This window comes from Lingula anatina, chromosome 1, assembly GCF_051362555.1.
Source record: "Lingula anatina isolate TDL-2025a chromosome 1, LinAna3.0, whole genome shotgun sequence".
Taxonomy (NCBI): Eukaryota; Metazoa; Brachiopoda; class Lingulata; order Lingulida; family Lingulidae; genus Lingula; species Lingula anatina.
In genome coordinates, this window is record NC_141767.1 from 57712549 (window position 1) to 57735723 (window position 23175).

Consider the following 23175-nt stretch of genomic DNA (forward strand, 5'->3'; position numbering starts at 1 on the left):
GTTGTCATTTTCTTTTCCCCATCACTACCCAATACAAAGTTGATTTCATGTGTTCAATTGCAGTCTACAAACTAGGGTGTATCGAATTTTAGGCGCCATAAATTGGGGGAGGGATATTACATAAAACTACAGTGTAACAACGACACCAGCACGTCAAACTTGCCTGCATGTCTACCTAACACATCTTTGGTTAGAGCGGCTTGCATGTGCATCCTATTACTAACCCAACTTATTATTACATTGCTAAAACAGATTGTGGTATTTTCTAGACTATGTTTGGTAAAGAAACAACGCTTGGGGTTGCTTGTGTTATAATGGTATTCGGCTCACCTGCAGTCCACCAACGACACAAATCAAAGGGAAATATGATGATAAAATATTACTATAAAAAATGAGAATAGATGGCTTTGTGGCCAACCGTTTAAGGCACAAGTAATTATGCATTGCTTCTGTAGTTCAATTCACATTATATATAATACAGATAATTTCCTGGCGCTTTAACCAGCGACTAACAACTTTTACTTATTTTCTTAAAATATGCATAGTTTTAATAATTGTTTATCAATGTATGCTTTTCAATTATTCATAACATCCTTTTTAACCTTTATGCAGAAGGAAACTGGCAGGGCTCTACTTCTGGACAAGTAGGCATCACCGACCCTGACCTTTCATCCGGATCACAAACTTTCGGTCATTCGACAGAAACAATTACCACTAGTGCATCTACGACTGGGGGAACTGCTTTACCAACTGCTTCACGAACTGTAGCATCAACTGCTTTACCTACTGTAGCGCAAACTACCACATCTACCGTAGCGCAAACTAAGGCACCTACTGTAGTGCAAACTACCACATCTACCGTAGCGCAAACTAAGGCACCTACTGTAGCGCAAACTACCGCACCTACTGTGACGCGAACCAGTACACCTACAGTAGCACAAACTATTGCACCTACTGTCGCACAAACTGACGCACCTTCTGCTGCCCCTACTGTAGCACAAACGATTGCACCTACTGTCGCACAAACTGACGCACCTTCTGTTGCCCCTACTGTAGCACAAACGATTGCACCTACTGTCGCACAAACTGACGCACCTTCTGTTGCCCCTATTGTAGCACAAACGGTAGCACCACCTGTTGCACAAACTGACGCACCAACTATTGCTCCTACTGTAGCACAAACGGTTTCACCTACTGTTTCACAGACAAACGCGCCTACTGAAACTCAAACAGAAGCATCTACTAAGGAACCTGTTGTATCACAAACTATTTCGCCCACTGTTAGTCCTACTGCCCCACAGACAACGGTGGAACCAGTGCAAACTACCACTGAGACACCACAGCAACCAGTATTTCCGGGTGGAACAGGACCTAAACAGACAACAAACGTTGATGCAAAAACAACAAGTGCACCAACTGTCGCGCCTACTGTTGCACCAACCACTGCACCTACTGTTGCTCCTACCACAAGACAGACGACAGCTGCACAAGTGCAAATCACCACTGAAACTCCACAACAACCAGTATTTCCTGGCGGAACGGGCCCTGGACAAACAACAAGGCTACAAGAAAAGACAACAGGTGCACCAACTGCGGCGCCTTCTACCCAAACAACTGCCCCACCTGCTACAAGTAAAACAACTACAGAAACTCTGTTTCAACCAACAACATCCACTGTAGAAACAGCGACTGTACTTAATACAGCCTCTACCGAAACTTCTACAGTGCCTACGGTGCCAACTCAAGCATCGACTGCAGCACCAACTGTGGCGCCGACTGCAGCACCAACAACTCTGGCACCATCGGTGGCACCATCTACTGCACCGAGTACAGCACCAACCCCTGCACCGACTACAGCTCCTACGACAACAGAAACCACTACCAGACAGACCACAACAGAGATTCCTTTTACATTCCCTGGTGGAACAGGACCTAGGCAGACAACTAGTAAGGTTGTAAGTCAGTCGACCGGTCAGCAACAAGAAACCACCACTGAATCTGGTGCCTCTGGACCTCTAATCACCGCATTATCTACTACGCCGCCCACGGCAGCATCTACTGTAGGACAGACAACTAGTCAAAGTAGGGGTACCACTACTGAAACTGCTTCTCTTGGAACATATACTTCATCTGCCCCTATCGTCCAATCTACTGCTGCGCCTGCTCCAGCACCTACTGTTGGACCAACTCCAGGTCAACAACAGGACACGTCAACTGGCACCAGTGCAGCTGAGGTAATCACTACTGTTGCAACGGCTGTGGCACAAACAACAGGCTCTGCTCTGAATCCCACCATGTTGGCACAGACGGTAGCACCTACTGAGGGTCAAACAACAACCCAATTCATCATTTCATCAAAACCATTCATTCCTGGAGTTGCTCAAGATCAAAATCGATTGCAGTACGATATAATCCCAAGGAATTACAAGATCGAATTATGGCCTAATCCTTTACCCAGCGATTCAACGAACTTCCAGTTCTTTGGTAGAGTTGAGATCATGGTTTACGCCAATGGCCCTACTGATAAGATTATACTCCATATGGTAGACCTTATCCCAGATAATAACTCAATTGCTATAGAAGGGCCCACAGGTTCAATACAGCATAATGGATATGATCGCGATCTTGAAAGAGAGTTCTTTATCCTTAAATTGGCCCAGCCTCTAGTAGATGGGAAAACCTATGTAATAAAAATAAATTATATGGGCGATATTAACCAAGAACCAAGAGGATTGTTCTTTATCGAACGTACGACACCATCAGGGGAAAAGAGGTGAGTTTATCCCTGCGTAAAGTAGCATTTTATTCGAGGCATATCTCAGAAGTAAATTTTTGTAAGGACATCTTGACATTAATTCAAAATATAATATCGTCTAAAAATTATAAAAATAACTCTGAATAATGTGGCTCCAATCAGTCTTTTTCCTTCCTAGGTACACGTTCACAACGCAAATGGTACCAACACACGCGCGTCGTGTCTTCCCCAGTTTTGATGAACCACTTTTAACAGCAACATTTAACATATGCATCGTCCACAATCCTAACTATATATCACTTTCAAACATGCCTAAAGAAAGAACAGAACAAAGGTGAGATGCTTGTTAGTTCAACTGAAGTTTGCTTAAGTTTGAAGTTTGCTACCAGACGCTGCGCCTGTACCAGATTGAAGCTATGTGGAAACAACGTTTAATTGAGAATTATTGTCTCTATATGACCATGTTTAAATTATTTATTCTTTTTGGATATCGTCAAAATATTATGACGGATAACATTTTGAAAGATATTGACTTAATGGCAGTCAGTGAAAAGTGAAAGTTCGTGTGTTTTGACCATCTACCCAGAAATGCATTACTTCAACACCATATCGGTTATAAATGTTACATTATGTTAGTTATCTTTATTGATTTTGACAGACCAAACAACATGATTGCTGACATATTCCAACAAACTCCAGAAATGTCCACCCAACAAGTCACGTTCATTATGACCGATTTACAACCAAAGTCCACCGCCACAGGGGATAATGTCACTGTAAGTCATGTATTTTGAAACAAATTTAATTACATTGGGACAATACACACACAGTTAACGTACAAGTCTTATAAATGTTTTGGTCTGAACTTTTATCGTGTAACTAAAATTCGTTTTAGTAGTATATAATGGGTGATGATTTAATGTTTTTATTACATAGTTTCAACTTTCAGACTGTGCTAAGATACGACATTTGATAACCATGTTAGTCTTTGGTGATTTTGATATTCATCGTGATAACCTTCATTGATTATTTAACCTGATTTTAGGTAACGACTTGGACCAGTCAGGAGACCAATAATCAGGGCACTTTGGCACGGAACACGGCAGTCCAGACTATTGAATTCTTTACAAACCAATTAAATATGTCTTTCAATGCTCAAAAGCTAGGTTCGTGTGTGTTGCGAAATAATTTTATAATACAAAAAGAAAGCGTTAAAGCCTTTAAAGTAAAAGAAAATGAAAGTGGTAAGAAAATGTAAATGTTAACATTTTACACTTATCATTTTAGTATCATCCATGTTTGTGACCAAGACTTTTAATTGTGAAGTCCATTATTAAGAATATGAGACTTGAGGGGAAAGCACCTTAAACTATGATAAATATGTCTTAACCGTATGAAGAAAGCCGTATTAAAACATTTGCTGTACTTCTATATAGATATTGTGGCATCGCCAAGCCCGGTTATAAGCTCTGGAACCATTGGAATTGTCAACTTTAGAGATGAGCAGATTTTGTATGACTCAAATTCAGCCGATGAAACAAAACGACAAACAGTTACTAAAAATGTCGTCAGGGAAATCACTGATACTGTGAGTAAAATTTCATCAATTTAAGTTTCCAATGATTTCTTTTTTTAATTTTACTTTTGATAATCAAACCGGTAAAACATTATAATTATAATACCCCTTCAGCACAGTCATGGTTTGTTTTCAATCAGGGTATGTCTTTTTAGACTGATGTTTCCATTATTTCAGATATTTGGCAATCTGGTAGGCCCAGGATGGTGGACTGACATATGGTTCAACGATGGTTTTTCAAAGTTCTGTGCAATTGAAGGAGTGGGTGGCGTGGCACCAGAGTTAGATCCGGTAAGAACCCTTTTACTAAAACAATTTGGTACCCCAACTCGTTTGACACAATTTTGCTTTAAACTTAAAAGTAAAAACAAACATCTGTTTAGCTACAACAGGCACATGTACCTTATATGAATCCTTATTGGTGAATACATTTACAATAAACATACGTACACGCTCTTTTATTTCAGACACAGCAGTTTGTCTACGACGTAATGTTACCAGTAATGCGGGAAGATGCCAGCAATGCCACACATCCAATAATAACTGATGTCAGCCAGCCGGACGAGATCGCAGAGAAGTATACAAGTAGCGAATTTACAACGGACAAGGTATATACCATGCAACTATGATTTGAAATATGTTTATCTTTAAGATCTCGTCATAAGGTAGTATTGTGGAGCTTTGTATATATTGATTTCACAGTACCACTGTACGAATATACGGAAGGCCCCTACTTCATTCATCAATACCAGTAAGACCCTGCAAAAGTCATAGCTTTTCAATTCTCGTTGGTTTTCGTTTGAATTGAGAATCTGAATTTATATTCCAGGCAGCAACTGTAATCAGAATGCTTCAATTCATTATGACCGACCCGTTCTTTAAACGAGGTCTGCAGGTGAGTGTTTGTTGGAAAACAGAGATTAATGATGGCGTGATGAAAACAAATGGCGATGAAGGATAGTTTCATGCTAGCTGAATAATCACAATTAAATCAACTTTTACATGGCTACCAGAGAGTCATGAAAAATTTATGGATAGTTGATTAATTTTGCATATTTTTACAAGGAATATTTTAAGAAAAAAGAAGTCGTTGGAAACACTACAACTAAAGACGTGTATGATGCCTTCCAGTCTGTAAGTATTTGTAACTTGTCGAGTGTCGGTTCATGGTTCTGTTTTCGTTTCTGAGTCCCTTACATTTATGAATTCTAGAGCGGTAATTGCCTGTAAGTTTAAGCTGTTGAGAATGTTGTGCTACAAAAACGGTTAATGACATATTTCTGTGTGTTAAAGGAAAATTAATAGAAATTAAGTAATTATTTTGACCGTCAATATGCCATTAATCTTAAATTCAGTTCAAGAAAAAAAACATGTTGCAACTTAGAATTTCTAACCGTGAAGTTAATTCTAAATATAGGTGTTGATTCGGTACCAGAATGTTGATCTCAATATCTCAGAAATAATGGATCCTTGGACCAAACAAGCAGGATATCCATTAGTGACCATAACGCGCTCCGGAGATAATTCAGATATCCAAGTCACGCAAGAACAGTTCAAAAACGACCCCACTGCTATCAATAACCCCGAGTATAACACTGTGTACAAGTGAGGGTTTTGATGTTATTTTTTAAGCACCACGTCATATTGTTATAGTTGTGTGATGTTGAAAAAAGTTCTGTATAGAAAGTGATATGATCGCCGAAAGTAACCAATATACAATATGTAAAAAGCAATGGTTAGGATAATGATAAGTACGTGCTGTAGGCTTACAAGTGCTACACTGTAAGTTTTTCTCTCACAAAACAATAACAGATGGGAGAAAGGGATGTTACAATGCTAATTCTGCATTTTTTTTACCTCAGTTACACGTGGCATATACCGCTCACAGTGGTAACCAGCAAGGATTCCGATTTCAAAGGACGCCCAATTCACTGGATGAACTTAGAGAATAGTAAGTAAACCTGAACAGTCATCCACCCAGGTGTTCACTCAATAACAAAGTAAAGACAAACCATTGGAAAACGAAGACTGTTTCAAAATTGTCATCGGAAAGTTGACCAAACATGGATTATAAAGCGATAAGTGTTTTTATTCCTGAAGGATGTTGTCACAATATTAAACTCTCAGACATACTTTTTCAAAACTTAATTGCTCCTTTTTTAATGAAAAATTAATTCAGTTAATGGAAGTGAAATATAACTGAGTTGTTCGGTGTTTTCTCCTCCAGTCAGCCTACAACCGTCAGATGTTGACAATGTGGGACCCCAAGACTGGGTGATTGGTAATCCGGAGTTAACTGGACTATATCGAGTCAACTACGATATAGACAACTGGCAAAACATCATCAAGCAGTTAATAACGGATCACAAGGTGAGGAACTACTGCGTTATATGGCGCAATTACCGGTATATTTTGTTCTGATATTTATGTGGCACAGATTGAAAGCATCTCTATATAATGCACTTACCAGGGCTCCGTATCTCGAAAGGTTTGCTATGTTGCGCACGTGCGTTAGTGTCTCGATTCCATAACCGATTCTATTTCGAGATACGGGGCCACGGAATCGAGACATTTGCTCACGTGAGCCCAGTATTACCTAGCCATGGATATCCGACACTACATATACATATTATTCTGTCATTAGGTAATTGGTGACATCAACAGAGCGCAGGTTATTGACGATTTGTTCAGCCTAGCCAGGTGAGTAGTTAATTTGCCCTATTACTCCTAGACCCTGACGTTTAATTTGCCCTGTAACTCCTAGACGCTAACAACAATAACTTTATGTCTCCTTGATCTAACCCAGCGGGCACTCAACGTTGATTCAACATTGAGGATAGGTTGAGATGATGTTGATCCATCAATATTGATAGATCAACAAGATCTCAACATTGAATCAACCTTTTCTTGTCAACCAATTGTCAATGTTGATAGATCAACAGGGTCTCAACATTGATTTAACCTTTCTTTGTCAATCAATTTTCAATGTTGATAGATCAACAGGATTTCAACATTGTATCAACCTTTTCTTGTCAACCAATTGCCAATGTTGATAGATCAACAGGGTCTCAACATTGATTTTACCTTTCTTTGTCAATCAGTTTTCAATGTTGATAGATCAACAGGATTTCAACGTTGAATCAACCTGTGTTTGTAAACCCTTTGTCAATGTTGACATATCAACAGGATCTCAACATTGGGCCAACCTTAACTTTATAACCTTAATCATAACCTTGATAATAGTTTTAAATGATTATCTCACTAGAGAGGTATGCATAGGGGTAATTACCCCTCATAAAACGCTTGTTTTACCCCTTTTTCATTAAAATTAATTTTGTGAAAAAAGCGGTCGTCAGTTTTTTTTTTAAACTTTCCACAGGTTATCTTTAAGAAAAAGAAAAAAACATAGGGTCACCAGCCTTACTTTATGGCAAATTGACAAAATTTTACTCAAGGTTGAAGAAAAAGCTTGAAAAAGCCAAAAATGCCTGTTTTTCTGGAAATTTAAGTTAGCTGTGAGAAAAAAATTAGACTGGTGACCCTTTGTTTTTGTATTCTTAAAATTATCTTAACTACCTGATGTGACGTTATAATTATTTTAGTAAAGCTAATTTGTTGTTTAATTTTTATGAGTAATTACCGTATGTGCCTGCATACTTGTATCAAAGTTGATTCAACCTTGATGGTTCAATGTTGAGTCAACTTTCATAGTCAACGTCATATCAACATAGTTTCAACGTTGACCGTCAACGTTGATTCAACATTGATACCTCAAGGTTGATTCAACCTTGATGGTTCAACGTTGAGTCAACTTTCATAGTCAACGTCATATCAACATAGTTTCAACGTTGACCATCAACGTTGATTCAACATTGATTCAATGTTGATTTGCCCACTGGGAAGCTGATGTAAGAAATAGGATCCGTCCTTTAAAGAATGGAACAAACTCAAGTGTGATGTTTGAAATTTGGCCGATGATGGCCGCTTTTATTGGAAGTCCCATTAATAAAAGAAATAAAGCTTATTATTAATAAACATTGAATTATGAGTCTGATACGTTACATGCAGCATTGAATCCGAGGCTAAAGCAAAATGTTGAGAAATTGTGTAGCATCGAATCCGAGGCTACAAGCAAATTTGTGAAGTATTAGACCGTCGCCATAAATAAACGTTTGACTACGCCAAACTTCCCTTGAAATCAGACTTTTGGGGATATCATTTCACCTCAGCATTATGTAAGGCGAATTTCAGTTGAGTTTAAAATGGATTCAGTACATGAATGGATTTTCTGTAACGGTAGTTTTGTCAGCTAAATCAAAAAAATAAATCTCAGTAAAATAAGCCGCATTTTTACTGAATGGACCCTTTTCAGCGCTAACATCGATCCGGTGACTGTCCCTCTCGCGATGAACGCCACCAAGTATCTGGCAAGAGAGGAGGAGTATCTTCCTACTGTCACTGCCGTTTCTAACCTCAGATATTTAGATAACAGGCTGAGAAGAAGTCCGTATTACGGTGGATATAAAGTAGGTCAATTAACTGTTTTCAAATCTTTAATAATTGGATTACTGTTATTCATACCAGAGTTTAAAGTTAATTTCTGTCTTTTACCATGCACACGGTTTAATACATAGATTATTGTACAATGTATGCTATCATAAAACGATGAAAACATAACTTTTCTCCTGTTCATTATGCTGTTTATATAACTGTATTAAAAAATCACAAAAATAAAATATTTTAGAACTGAAAGAATTTTAGGTAAATGTATCAGATATTCACGATTATGTCAGTATTTTATGTATTAATGTCCTGTAGACAGAATCATTCATGCTGTCATCTATTTCTCTTTTTTATATAGCAATATCTGCTAAGTCTAATGTCAAGGTCATATAGTCGATATGGATGGCAGGACACCGGTTCTCCTATGACGAAGTAAGACATTTGAAAACCAATTCGTTATTTTCATATATTGTGTTACTTTTATAATAATAATAAGGAAATTTGAATTATAACTCTGTGTGTGTGTGTGTGTGTGTGTGTGTGTGTGTGTGAGAGAGAGAGAGAGAGAGAGAGAAAGAGAGAGAAAGGGAGAGAGAGAGTGAGTGAATGAGTGAGTGATACCGGTACATACATGTACGTTCGCAACTGACTGCATGACGTTGCGGTCTCAACCTGATATTTTTAACTAGGTAATAACCTGGATGGACTGGTCACCTGATCTATTGTCATACAGCTGGAAATAGGTTGAGACCGCAACGACGGTTATTTACTTACATAAGTTCCAGTATCAGAGTTATACAAAGTTATACCTTCTAATTTTACCGGATAACTGAAATCATTCGCTCAGTAAAGGCCTTTAAATACTGTGTCAAAAATAGATACCCCTACAATAAATTGTTCTGATTAATAAACTTATGCCATATGTTTAAAAACTATTTTAACTACCATTTTATCATGGTTCTCAACTCTTCGAAAGGTTAACAAGGTCCAGGGTGCTGGAGTACGCCTGTGAGCTAGGCCACCAGCCGTGCGTTGACAAGTCTCTGGAAAAATTCCGTAAATGGATGAATAATCCAAATGCAGAGAACCCGTAAGTTTATTCTGATTGCACAGTGAACAGGAAAAAAAGTCTTTGTGTTATATTTTGCTGGCGCGAGCACGCGTATTGTTAGAGTTAAGTGACGAAAATTCATTATTACATTTTGCGACATTCCCATGCAATGCGTTCACTTTTCTGATCTCTGACTGTTGTACATATAATGATTGTTCATTAGGATGTTAATTGAAACGACATGAAAAGTAATCATTATATTTCAGTATTGAGCCCAACTTTCGGTCTGTGGTATATACGACTGCAGTAGCGAATGGAGACAAGGCCACTTGGGACTTCGTGTACCAACAGTACCTGGACGCCACATCCCCGTCAGAGAAACAGCAGCTCCTGAGAGCGCTGGGGTCTTCCTCACAGTCCTGGATTATCAACACGTAGGATGAATTCTGATACACATTGATACACAATTATAAATATTGTGGTTGTATAATGTTCAGCAAATATGAAAAAATGATGCAGTTTATAAAAGATACTATTCAGCTACTTTCTTAAAAGATGATGAAGCCAGATCGTTCTTTTTTACATTAAATAGTTCATATTTAACATCATTTTACACTTCAGAGCTCTGAGGTATGCGTTGGACTCTACAAAAATCCCGTATGAAGACGCCGGATACCTGATAATTTTTATTGCCGATACCCCAGTTGGACAAACCATTGCCTGGAACTGGTTGCAAACTAACTGGCACGATATCCTTAAACGGTAATAAAACAAATCTTCAGACATGGTATTGGGGCCGTTTAATTTATACGCCTGCTTATTTATTTTCAATAGAGTTATTCTTAAACATTGTTATCTTACCCATCTTCCTCTGTGTCTATGCAATTGTATATATACTAGCATTCCATTGCCTTTTTCATAATATATGTGTTTAGTGTTTATTTCATGGAAAATAATTTATCCTCTTTAATTGCGTCTGTCATTGTAGTAATTTCTTCGATAGCACGTCACTCTTACACGATTTGCTTGGTTTTAAGATTCAGAAATAATCCAGAAATGATGAGGAAAATCATCTATCAAGTCACAAAGAACTTCAATAGTCTTTCCCAGTTGCAAGAGGTATGTTTCAAAGATTGCGATAATTTTTAAGATAAAAACAACAACACGACGGAGTGCCGTTTCCCATTATAAGTGTATCTGTCTTTTTAAATCTACAATATTTTTTGTATGTTATTAAACGCCAATATTAATATCTAGACTGAGAATTGATTTTGAGGTCAAAACCTTATTCAGATGGCAGAATTTTCTTTTTCGGCTAATACCATAAGAGGCATTGTGTCCACCACGCTGTTTTCTCTCATCCTTAGCTAACGTCTTGGTTGAGCGAACACAATCACAATATGGGTGCAGCGAGGCTTGAATGGCTGAAAGCTGTGGAGAGGACGAAGTCAAACATACGCTGGCTGCTTCGTAACGAGGAAGATATCGGCAACTGGTTGGCCGAGGAATTATTCAACCCGACAACCCCTGGTTTGTACGAACGTAGCCATGTGCACGAAAGCCCGGTCGGCACTATTAGTGAGCTACGTCTGCCCTATGACGTCAATCCCACGTCATACGCCATTACCCTTAGGCCAGATATATACGGGAACTCCCCAGATCAGTTTACCTTCACTGGCGAAGTTGAAATGATATTCGATGCTATTAGGACAACAAATCAACTCACTTTACATGCAACTGACTTGATGGTTGATGAAGGTACCATAGAGTTTACGGGCCCAAATGGTAACATTCCTGTAACAACTACAGAATTTATTCCCAAAAAAGACTTCTTTATCGTTAAAGTCGGGACAGTGTTGGAGCCTAACAACAGCTACTCTGTCAAAATGTCATTTAGTGGCGCTATAGGGCGTTTGCCGTATGGCATGTTCTACACCAGCTACGACTTCCCAGATGGCAGCAAAAGGTAGCCATAACATTGTTATCCGCAATTTCTAAAAGTCTCTGTTTGAAATGTAAACTACATATAATTGTTTTACATCTCGTTTGTTACACTTTCATGTAAATTTTTCTGAATAATTTTTGTTAATCCATTTGAAATGATTTTTTGCAATCGCAACAGTCAGGAAGCGTTCATTAAACTTTTTTTTTTCATTTTTCCAGATACATTATCTTGACCAACATGGCCCCAACACATGCTCGTCGTGTCTTTCCTTGTCTTGACGAACCAGCTTTGAAGGCATTTTTTAACCTTACCATCTACACTAAACAACCAATGCTGACTCAGATGTCAACTGACATCAAATTAGTCACAAGCAGGTAATACACAGTATTACACAGTATTATGATAGGGAGCTCAGTTATAACCGTGTAAAGTTAATTGGATTTCATTGCACTGCATTTAGCTTCTTCACTTTTGGAAATCATTATCATAAACCATTTAATACGGGCGAATAATTTCGTGTGGGTGTGTCATAGCACAAAATTAAACAGTCGTCTCATCGTTCGAATGATATTTCATACACTGTACTTATTTCAGCGAGTCCGACGACTGGATAATTGAAGTATTTGAGCCAACGAAAAGACTTGCTCCCTCAGAATTGGCATTTGCTATTAATGATTTCAAGCCAAACACGAAGAATACTGGTCTAAACATACCGGTAAGTTTCGGTGCCTGTTTGGATAGTTAAATATTAATATAGTCCGTATGCTGTTCAAAGGACAAACTATTGACGTAATGAATTATGAGAAAATAGTCGTGGCTAACAAACAGAGGAATATGTCAATCATTTGAGAATTATGCAGGTATGTGGTCTTGTTTCTCAGGTGACTGTCTGGGCCAGAGACGGCTTGCAAGGTCATACCGAGTTTGCTCTCAATGGAGCAGTCAGGACTGTAGAGATGTTATCTTCCTACTTTAACGTGCTGTACCCGATGCAAAAACTTGGTAAGATCATTCGATATTGAACTTGTAAGATTCAGCAGTTTTGTTTCCTTTCTTTCCTTTTTCTAAGATAGGTCAAAATTTAACTTTCCAGGGCAGAACTTTTAAAACGCAACGGAGTGTCTTTCGTATATTGACCTCAACTGACCTGTGGGAATTAGCAAATGATATCCAAATAACACCCATACCGATTGGTGTTATTCTGAAAATAAATAGACTAAAATTAATATTAAATTAACCCGACATTAATCAGTGGCTTAAAATATCACAAACCCTGTTGTTTCAGATCTCATAGCGTCGCCAGTGGCTGGTCTGGATATGATGAGCAGTGGAGGGGTACCATGCATAAGTGAAAGTGACATCTTGCTAGACCCATCCAGCTCTGATGTTCGCACAAAATATAACATTGCCAAAAGGGTCATTAACAAAATTACGCTGGTGGTAAGGTTTTCGTCGGCTGAATTGGATCTGTGGTTTTATGTTACCATGTGTATACATAGTCCGTGTATTCTTTTTGTAAAAGCTTATGCTCTTCTTTTCTCACAAAATTCATCATCATAGTGAGAAGGAGCGAAACTCACAGTTTCTTGTACATGTTGTATTTGGCCGTGAATTCACGGGCGTTGTTTTATATGCTCGCTTCAGAATTTAGCAATTTCACATCTAAGGAAAAGGGAGTATTTGCAATTCAAATAACCTACCATGACATCTTGAAAGATTCACTGTTTTTTTTTTTTTTATTATTCCAGTGGTTTGGTATGTACGTAACGCCCGCCTGGTGGGATGAGTTGTGGGTGAATGCTGCAATAGCAAGATTCCTGGAAAGCGTCATGCTGCAATACATGGATCCAGATTGGAACGCTGTATGATTGATTTGAAAAATACAAATAAATGTTTAATACAACAATTCGGAATTCCTTCGAAAGTGTAATTGGCGCATGTATATAGACTGTGCAAGTTTGCCAAAATTTTACTAAGTTTAATTAATTTTAATTAACTTTAATTAATTTTATTTTAAATGTAAAAATCATGTCCCGTATATTCTACCTGCATGCTTATTTAATTATATTTCGATTGGTTTCTTTTCGTTTTTAGCTGGAGTTGTTTATTGACGAAGGAATGACAAAGGCGTTGGAGATAGATTCTCTCAACACTACGCATGCGCTGAACCTAGCGATCAACCACCCTGAACTGATTGCGGAAAACTACGACACTATTACCTTGGACAAAGTATGTATTCTACATTTGTATCGGCTGTATAAGAGATTTAAAGTTGCATAATGATGACATATATCAGTTAAAATATCGCTAATACAGCTTTATCACGTGAATCTGAGACCGAAACGAAGGTTTACTGACTTTTCATTATTTCTTACATTTTGTTGATGGTAGTTGGTGGAAATGTTTTGAAGCTAAGTAAAATAAACACAAATAAGTATTATTTAAGCGAATAAAAAGTGTTTTGCCTGTTTCTTTTCGCCTTTACCAGGGAGCAGCTGTCATCCGTATGCTGGCAATGCTGATAGGAGAGGACACCTTTAGGCGAGGAATAACGGTATGCTTTTTAAGGGCAATATCAGTAAAATTTGTATTTTAAAACTTAACTAAGTCGTTGATTACAAAACGGTAGCTTACAGTGTTTCGTTTCTTATTTTTAACCGCTGAATAAACTGCTGGACACGATTTGATTTTAAACACCTCCTGTTGTGTTATATATATACGTTGATTGTATCTTGACATTGTAACCCGGATGGTTACTTAATTCTGAGCGGGTAGCAAACTTGAAAACACCGAAGACATCAATGGTAGCTCATGAAGATCTTTATTTTCTGACGGGCTACAATCTGGCACGCAGGCAGGGACAGTCACGACGATCTCCCGGGGTCTCCCTCTCACTAACTGAGAAGCCCTCATTTTATAGGGAATCGTTCTAAGTCCTGCGTGCCCAATAACTATTACTAAATGTGTGTAATTTATAGGAATAATAAAGGAACTAAAGGTAACATACGTGATTAATAGGAAGTATGAGAAAACTAAATACAGGGACTATATTACATTCCATAGTAGCCCTGAACACGGATATGTTCTCCGGGTAGGAAGGTTACATAACGCTCGGACCTGGGAATGGCCTCAACTGGAATTTCCCCAGGTGTAGTGACTGTTTTTGGTGGAAGAGATCAAAAGAGCGAAATGACTATAATGAGGCCAAAGTATTTCTACAATTCTAGAGTCGGCACCGGGTTTCCATTTTCTGTCATCTGAAAGGGGTGTATCTTCAATTACTTAAATAAATTACTCTACTGAGATTTTTGTTTCTAATTTTGGTTTCTCTTCCGTGATTGAAAATGTGATTTAAAGGCAGAGACAAATTGTATAACACTACCGTGTTATATGACCTTCCGTCCGCGAGAAGTTTGGCCTCCGGCCAAAACAAAAACACTAGAAAACACTTAAAAACTATAAGTAAAGAAACACAACAAAAGTGGTTAAGTTGATAACAGTTGGAGATTCCTGGCGTAGACAAATGACCATCAAATAAAGAATCACGTTCAGGAGTGCGGCATCATAAAAGATAGTAATGGAAAATAGACGTGATTAAAAATAAGGACATCTCATATACATATTTATAGCTAAGTAAAGTCCATTAAACCAGTATACATTAATATGCATTAATAAAGAGTGACACAATAAACACTAGAAGTAAACATTAAGTAAGTTGATAACGAAAAATGCATTTAACCGGTAAAATACTATATCCAAAGAGTTAAGGAATATGCATGAAATAAGGTTGTTATATGTCGCAGAATAAACTTTGCCCCTATAATAAATATGTCTTTGATATAGTACTAAATCATTAAAATTATTAAATTATTAATCATTAAAAAGCACGAAAAACGTGAAGACTGAAGGCAAGAAGTTACCTAAACAAGAACATCAAGTGCTTCAATCGGCAATTTATATAGGAAATAGTTATACCCAATGACTCTAAAAGGGACAAAGAAAATTGGGAGACTCTTTACGGTAAAATCAGGCATGGTTAATTCATACGTATGGGACCAATATTCAACGGAAGGCAACATCTTCCCTATAGGTGTAAATACATATGGTACCGTAATTAACGCGGTGGATAACTTTATCTTCATGGTATAACGCTTTCGTAACGGGTATCATCATCATCAACAAGCTGACTATGCAAATCTTCGGCAGTAACTTAAACCTTGACAGAGGTTTCGATGGTACATACTGTGAGGTGACTCTCATGCGTGCATCAGTTTCATCTTTTGAAGAGATAAGTGCGTGTTAGTAGAAAGTAGAGTAGCCGGCTCAGATGAAACGGATGACGCTAGGAATCCCTCATGTGGGCCCACTAGTATGTAAATCATCTAATTTCGAATTTGGTACTGATAATTACTATGAACATGTGTGCGTGTCACCGAACGCACGGAGAATCTCGAGCGCCCGAACTGTTATCTTCATGTCGCAAATACGTGTTTAAGGTGCATGAGCGCGAAACTGTAACATTAATCTTTGAAGAACTTGTCTAATTAAACTTTATCGCAATTTTCATATGAATACATAGCATGTGGAATAGATGCTAAAGAGACGGCAATTGTTTCTTAATCACTGCTATAATAAGTTCGTGACGTACCGCTGATTACCGTATGACAAGGAAAATCAGTAGGGGTAGAATAAACCATGATATAACAGGTTTAAAATATCACATTGAAATAGCTGGGACCGTTAAACTCGAAATAGGTCTACGTAGAATAATAACCATGCCTAATGAAGGGACTTATCTTTTGCGACTTTTCCCACTAAGGGTTTTATGGATATGGAATTCTCTGATCAAGGAATGCGCAACGTTAAAGTGGGGCTCCCAAGTTGGGGTATATCCTTTCCACTTCACTAAGTAATGTTTGACGCCGCGTATGTTTTTACACTTCAGTAGCTTTTCAACATCGAACCATTCATCGGGCACTGGGGGTGGCTCATCAGCCGGTGGTGCCGGGGCAGGGTCAGCCTGATTGGGAATGGGTAACGGCTGCTGTGGTCTCAAGGGGCGATCTTGTGGATCTTTGTACAATTTCAACCGATTGGCATGAATGGGTGACGGGTGCGCTTTGTTATTTTTGCAGTCACGCAACAGAAACGTATAACTAGACACTCTGTCTGTTATGTAGTAAGGTCCAACGAATTTTGAAGTCAATTTGGGGCTCTTTCCCGGTTTGACACGTGACCACTTCAACAATACTCTGTCACCTATATGGAAAGGGGGCGGATTTGCTGTGCGGTCAAAATTACGCGTGTATTTTCCTTGTGCGCGTAATCTATTGTCGTGGGCTATCTTTCGTGCTGTTTCCAAATTTCTTTGAATATTGTCAATGTAATCTTCTACGGAGGAAGGCAAGTGATCCGGGGGTTTCAGAATGGACTCAAGGGGGGTGTTCATTTCTCTCCCAAACATTAAATGAAAAGGGGAAAACTCGGTCGATTCTGTAGCTGGCGTTGCTCTGAGAGCCATCATAACTCCTGGAAGAATGGAAGGCCAGTTATCCTGGGCTTCATTGCAATAAATTCTAAGGGATTGCGCAATGGATTGATTGTTTCTTTCAACGACTGCGTTTGAGGCCGGGTGATAGGCTGAGGTTAGTGAACGTTTGACATGAAACAGGTCACTCAATGTCTGGATCAACAGAGACGTAAAATTCCGACCTCTATCGGACACAATCACTCGGGGTGCTCCAAAACGGCAAAAGATTTCGGAGTACAAAACATGAGCTATTTCCTCAGCAGTTTGAGTTCTGAGAGGGAACGCTTCTGGCCAAGCTGAGAAAGAACAGACCACTAAAAGAATATACTTGTAACCTTCTTTCGATTTGGGTAAGGGACCCAGTATGTCCATATGTAGTCTGTCCCACACACCTACAATGGGAAGGGGTTGTAACGGAGCAGGCCGTTGACCGTGATGACGTTTCGCCTTTTGACAGGGTTCACAAGTTTTGACATATTGCATGATCTCAGAGTACATGCGAGGCCAGTAGAATCTGTGCCTGATCAACTCGTAACTTCTATCAAAAGCAAAATGAGCACCCGCTGCTAAGCTATCATGGTATGCGTGTAAAACATCATCCCTGTAAGGTGTAGGCACCGCTAATTGGCGTATAATTTTCTTGTCTGCCAAACTAGCGTTCTTTGATCGAGGTTGATAAATATGGAACAGGAGATCACCATCCATTATGTACTGGTCAGACTCATAGACCGTTTTCCTCGCCAATTTGGGATCGCTAGGTAGCGTGTCTGTCTCAAGGTAACTGATTATGTGCTGACAATCAGCGCATTGTCTTTGAGCAAGGGCTAACTGAGATAAACTATCTTCGTCTGAGTGACTAATAGCGGAGAAAACATCAGGTTGTGTTTCACTAATGATCTCAGTAAGGATATGAACAGGGGATGACGGAATTGGAGGTTGCTCAACTATGGTGCGCACGGGCGCCTCGTTTTCATCTTTGGCTTTCCCTAGCAACGGGGTATCATCGTTGGTGACTTTGGGGACTGGGGCATCATAATCTCGGCGTGACAAAGCGTCAGCGGGATTTTTGTCGCCAGGGCGATGATGAATTGTGTAATCATACTCTTGTAAAGCTAAGGCCCATCTAATCAAACGAGGGGTAGTATGCTTAACTTGTTTCAGCCATTTCAAAGCCTGATGATCTGTGTAAATGACGAATGGCTGATTCAGTAGATACGTTTGATACGTTCTCACTCCTTCAAGCACAGCTAAGCATTCAAGTTGCGTAATTGGGTACAGTCTCTCAGCTGGAGTTAATGAGCGACCACCATAGCATATGACCGTTTCCCTACCTGAATCATCTAATTGCCCTAATATGTAACCAAGAGCGTGACCTGACGCATCAGTCGTTAGGATGAAAGGTTTGGACATGTCGGGGAACTTCAGAATAGGCGGGTTAATAAGCCTATGCTTGAGTGTGGTGAATGCTGTTTCACACTCCTCTGACCATTGAAATTTCACATCTTTTTGCAACAATGCATTGAGAGGTTTTGCAATAGTGCTGAAGCCTTTGATAAATCGTCTGTACCAATTACAGAGACCAAGAAAACTACGCACTTGCTTAACATTTTTGGGTTGTGGGAAAGTTTTCACAGCTTCCGTTTTGGAGGGGTCAACTTCAATTCCTTGTTTTGAAACATAATGACCGAGATAAAGTACTTTAGGCATAGCAAATGTGCATTTGGATGGTTTTAATTTGAGGTTCGCCTGACGAAGAATATGGAAGACTTCTTGGAGGTGCAAAAGGTGTTCCTCGAAAGTTTTTGAGTATGAAAGGATGTCATCGATGTAAATGATGACTGATTTCCAATTTAGGTGCCGAAATAAGTTGCTCAAAAGGTATTGATACGAAGAAGGAGCATTTTTCAAACCAAACGCCATACGTTTGAACTGATATTGACCACTATGCGTCACAAAAGCTGATTTTTCCTTTGAATCGTCAGACAAACCTACCGTCCAAAAAGCTGTATTGATGTCCATAAGGGAAAAGTAGGTAGCTTTGGAGTCGGCAACAGAGTCAAAAATATCCTCTAAACGAGGGAGGGGGAAGCTGATTGTTTTGGTAACGGCATTCAATTTCCGATAATCAATAGCAAATCGAAAATCACCCTGTTTCTTTTTCACTAGTACCACGGGGCTACTCCAAGGTGAAGTAGATGGTTCTATGATATCGTGCCGTAGCATCTTATCTATCTGACGATCAATCTCTGCTTTGGCTTGAGGACTGGCCCTGTAAAATCGTTGCGCAATCGGAGGATGCCCATCTGTTTCAATAGTATGTTTGTAGAGGGGAACGTGACCAATTTCAGATAAATCTGAGGCAAAAATGTCTTTGTTGCTACCAATAAGACATAACAGTTGATTCTGTTGATTTGGAGAAAGATGAGTGAGATCAAAGGGAATGCCGAGAGAGAGAGCCGCTTGCTTGTTTTGAGGGGAAGGAGGAGGAATTGGAGGGGCGGGGCTGGAAGTGAAATCAATTTGATTTACCATAGATGAGTCAATACGGGACGCTTTGGCCAAAATAGTATTGCGACGTATTGTGATAGTATTAGGAGTCACATTTGCCATACGGTAAAAGCAATATCGCGTTGACAAAGCATTCACTGAAGATGCGCCTAATAACGTAGAAACAATGTTGGTCGGTTCCAATAAAACAAGAGTTGACACTTGGGGTTTTAAGTGAACGCGAGAGACATGCACACGTACTAATTGTTCTGTGTGGGGCGCAATGGTGACAGTGGATGTATTGCGTGCGAGGCCCAATTGGTCAGAAACGGTAAAGGGGACTGTAATGTCGGGGTTACGCAAGATCAATTCCTGGGTGGACAAATTGAGAGTGGCTCCATGATTATGGAGGAAATCAAGGCCCAAAATAGCAGGACGAGTGAGTTTTGGTATAACTTGAAAATTGTGAGTAAATTTTGCTTTGCCAATGTAAAATTGGAGACGTAACACACCTAAAATGTTTTGGGATACACCACCTACGCCTATAATCGTTTTCAAATGAGAAGGCGGAGCTAACTGAGATAGTGAAATACCTATTTTATGCAAAACGTCTTTCGATATACATGAAACAGAAGCACCCGTATCTACCAATGTGTCTATCCTACAGTTTCGTGTCGAAATAAAAATAGAATTTTGTTTAACAGAATTTGACAGTGTACCGACAGCCTTTTCGTTTTTTCGTGCTTTTAACCGTCATTGGCGCCTACCAGAACGGCAGACCCTAGCTAAATGACCAATTCTACCGCAATTTCTACACGTTGAATGAGAAGCGGGGCAAAATTTACGTAAATGCGACATACCACAGCCGTTGCATCTTGGTGTCTCTTGATTCATGGCAAATTGTCTGTTTCCGCTGCGACCCAGTTGTCTACCTCCAGATCGTCCCTGGAATCGAGGGGGTGGAGGTCCATTGTTATAGCGGCGTGGTTGCTGGAATTGCCCGTGTGGAATGTACTCAGGGTACGCGTTCTGAAAATTAGAAGAGGGGGGTTGGCGCTGAAAATTGGGGTTCTGGGGATATGTCGCCGTGGGCTGCACAGGATTTACTGTGGCCGGTGTCGGGGGAGAAGTTGACAGTTGTGAAATCTTTTCCTTGATTTCGGACAATTGCGTGCTTAGGGCCGTTAACGTGGCAGATGGCGACGATGAAGGTTGAATGGCTGTTTCCGCCTGGCGTGCGCGTGCGATGAGTTCTTCGAAGGTATGGGGCTCATGTTGCGCTACAAACGGTCGTACTTCAGGTAGCAGACCGTGTAAAATGGCTTGAATTGCTTGTTCTTCTGGCAGTTGAACTCTAGCCGCCTCTCGTCGCATTTCTGCGATATAGTCCTGGACTGGTTGGGACGGAGATTGAGTTTTGTGGAAAAGATTGGACACTGCTACCCATTTTGCGCTTTCAGTTGGCCGAAAGCGACGGGTAAAGGCCAATTCTATTGTTGTCATGTCCTGGCGGTGCTCTTCTGGTAGTGTATCATACCAATCAAGGGCGGCCCCACGCAACAGTAGAGGAAATGCCGAACGTTGTTGTTCGTCTGACAACCCTCTGTATGCTGCGTAATTTTTAAAATGGGCTAGCCAACGATTGTAATCTTCGTGAGTTGAGCCTGTGAATTTCTCAGGCATCAAATGCAAATCGGCCGGCATATTATCAGCGTGGGCAGGCGGTAGGGGGTGTGGGGGAATTGGTGAGTTTCTGGCGGAATCGGCGGGCGTGGAGCTCTCAGTGTCGGAAACGCTGCTCTCTAAAGGCTGAATAACAGTGGGGTCGGTGATATCGTTGAGTTGCGATAATGCTGGTGAAGCGGAGCGGGAAGAAGTCGGTGAGGTGTGTGCCGACGGAGGAGACGTTGGCTCTTTAACGGGAATCGACGTACGTGACTCACCTGCCTTTTTGTGCCTGGTATTTGCTGACGGCGTTGACCAATAGTTTTCTGGCCTGGAAAACATGCGGGGACGTTGCTGTTGGCTCAGCTGCGGGAGAAGGAATCAACCGTGTTCTCCACCACCTTGTAACCCGGATGGTTACTTAATTCTGAGCGGGTAGCAAACTTGAAAACACCGAAGACATCAATGGTAGCTCATGAAGATCTTTATTTTCTGACGGGCTACAATCTGGCACGCAGGCAGGGACAGTCACGACGATCTCCCGGGGTCTCCCTCTCACTAACTGAGAAGCCCTCATTTTATAGGGAATCGTTCTAAGTCCTGCGTGCCCAATAACTATTACTAAATGTGTGTAATTTATAGGAATAATAAAGGAACTAAAGGTAACATACGTGATTAATAGGAAGTATGAGAAAACTAAATACAGGGACTATATTACATTCCATAGTAGCCCTGAACACGGATATGTTCTCCGGGTAGGAAGGTTACATAACGCTCGGACCTGGGAATGGCCTCAACTGGAATTTCCCCAGGTGTAGTGACTGTTTTTGGTGGAAGAGATCAAAAGAGCGAAATGACTATAATGAGGCCAAAGTATTTCTACAATTCTAGAGTCGGCACCGGGTTTCCATTTTCTGTCATCTGAAAGGGGTGTATCTTCAATTACTTAAATAAATTACTCTACTGAGATTTTTGTTTCTAATTTTGGTTTCTCTTCCGTGATTGAAAATGTGATTTAAAGGCAGAGACAAATTGTATAACACTACCGTGTTATAACATTAAGTGTGAGATAATACACTGTCACCCGAGCGATATATGCCATAACACCTCGAGCGTTAGCGAGAGGTGTTCATGGCATATATCGCGAGAGGGTGACAGTGTATTTATTTGACATACATACCGAGAAAAAAATACAGTCATTTCATCCTAAAACACCCCTAAAACCGAATAAAGTGACCCTATATCACGCTCTAGAGATGTTATATGAAATAAACCCGTCCACGTGCGCTGGTCACCTCCCGCCAAATTCTTACGTAATGTCTGACCAATTAGGTCAATTTTTGCTAAATACTTGTCCAGCTACGTGTGGCTCAGCTGAGACGCGCATGGTCAGTGTAGACGATTTATTGATTAAATACTTTTCACGCCAGTTGAACGTCTGTTAAGATACTTCATGGTATATTACCACTTCATGGGATAAATGCTCTGATTTTACTGTCAAATCGACTTCATAGGATAAAATGCGACTTCATCTCCACATAAGATATTGCCTGCGACTTCATGGGATAATGGTGAAAAAGTACCTGTTGTTGGCCCAACGCTATGAGAGAGAACGTTTTTGAAATTATTAATATAATGTTTTTGTACTGTAAATATTATCCAA

At 39.8% G+C, this 23175-nt stretch overlaps 2 protein-coding genes across 2 annotated transcripts in view; one reads left to right on the forward strand and one right to left on the reverse strand.

Annotated features, from left to right (window-relative positions):
- Positions 1-557: 557 nt before the first annotated feature.
- Positions 558-23175, forward strand: part of LOC106178048 (uncharacterized) — a gene marked incomplete at its 5' end in the record, with an annotated part of 32927 nt that continues 10309 nt past the window's right edge. Inside the window, 27 exons of the mRNA XM_087015578.1 lie at positions 558-2773; positions 2934-3089; positions 3414-3531; positions 3801-3921; positions 4192-4343; positions 4509-4622; positions 4799-4939; positions 5161-5226; positions 5397-5465; positions 5749-5936; positions 6194-6282; positions 6559-6701; positions 6976-7031; positions 8704-8857; positions 9193-9266; positions 9811-9924; positions 10152-10319; positions 10507-10647; positions 10923-11004; positions 11253-11851; positions 12049-12204; positions 12425-12545; positions 12712-12832; positions 13116-13270; positions 13579-13692; positions 13925-14059; positions 14319-14384. Coding sequence (XP_086871704.1) covers positions 558-2773; positions 2934-3089; positions 3414-3531; positions 3801-3921; positions 4192-4343; positions 4509-4622; positions 4799-4939; positions 5161-5226; positions 5397-5465; positions 5749-5936; positions 6194-6282; positions 6559-6701; positions 6976-7031; positions 8704-8857; positions 9193-9266; positions 9811-9924; positions 10152-10319; positions 10507-10647; positions 10923-11004; positions 11253-11851; positions 12049-12204; positions 12425-12545; positions 12712-12832; positions 13116-13270; positions 13579-13692; positions 13925-14059; positions 14319-14384 — 5829 coding nt within the window. The remainder of the gene's footprint in view (positions 2774-2933; positions 3090-3413; positions 3532-3800; positions 3922-4191; positions 4344-4508; positions 4623-4798; positions 4940-5160; positions 5227-5396; positions 5466-5748; positions 5937-6193; positions 6283-6558; positions 6702-6975; positions 7032-8703; positions 8858-9192; positions 9267-9810; positions 9925-10151; positions 10320-10506; positions 10648-10922; positions 11005-11252; positions 11852-12048; positions 12205-12424; positions 12546-12711; positions 12833-13115; positions 13271-13578; positions 13693-13924; positions 14060-14318; positions 14385-23175) is intronic.
- Positions 20601-22566, reverse strand: LOC147764823 (uncharacterized). The gene has a single exon (XM_086994929.1). The coding sequence runs from the start codon at positions 21852-21854 to the stop codon at positions 20601-20603; it is 1254 nt and encodes a 417-aa protein (XP_086851055.1). The 5' UTR covers positions 21855-22566.

Coding starts and splice junctions, on each gene's coding strand:
- LOC147764823 (XM_086994929.1), bottom strand. CDS start 21,854: ATGTTTTCCAGGCCAGAAAACTATTGGTCAACGCCGTCAGCAAATACC.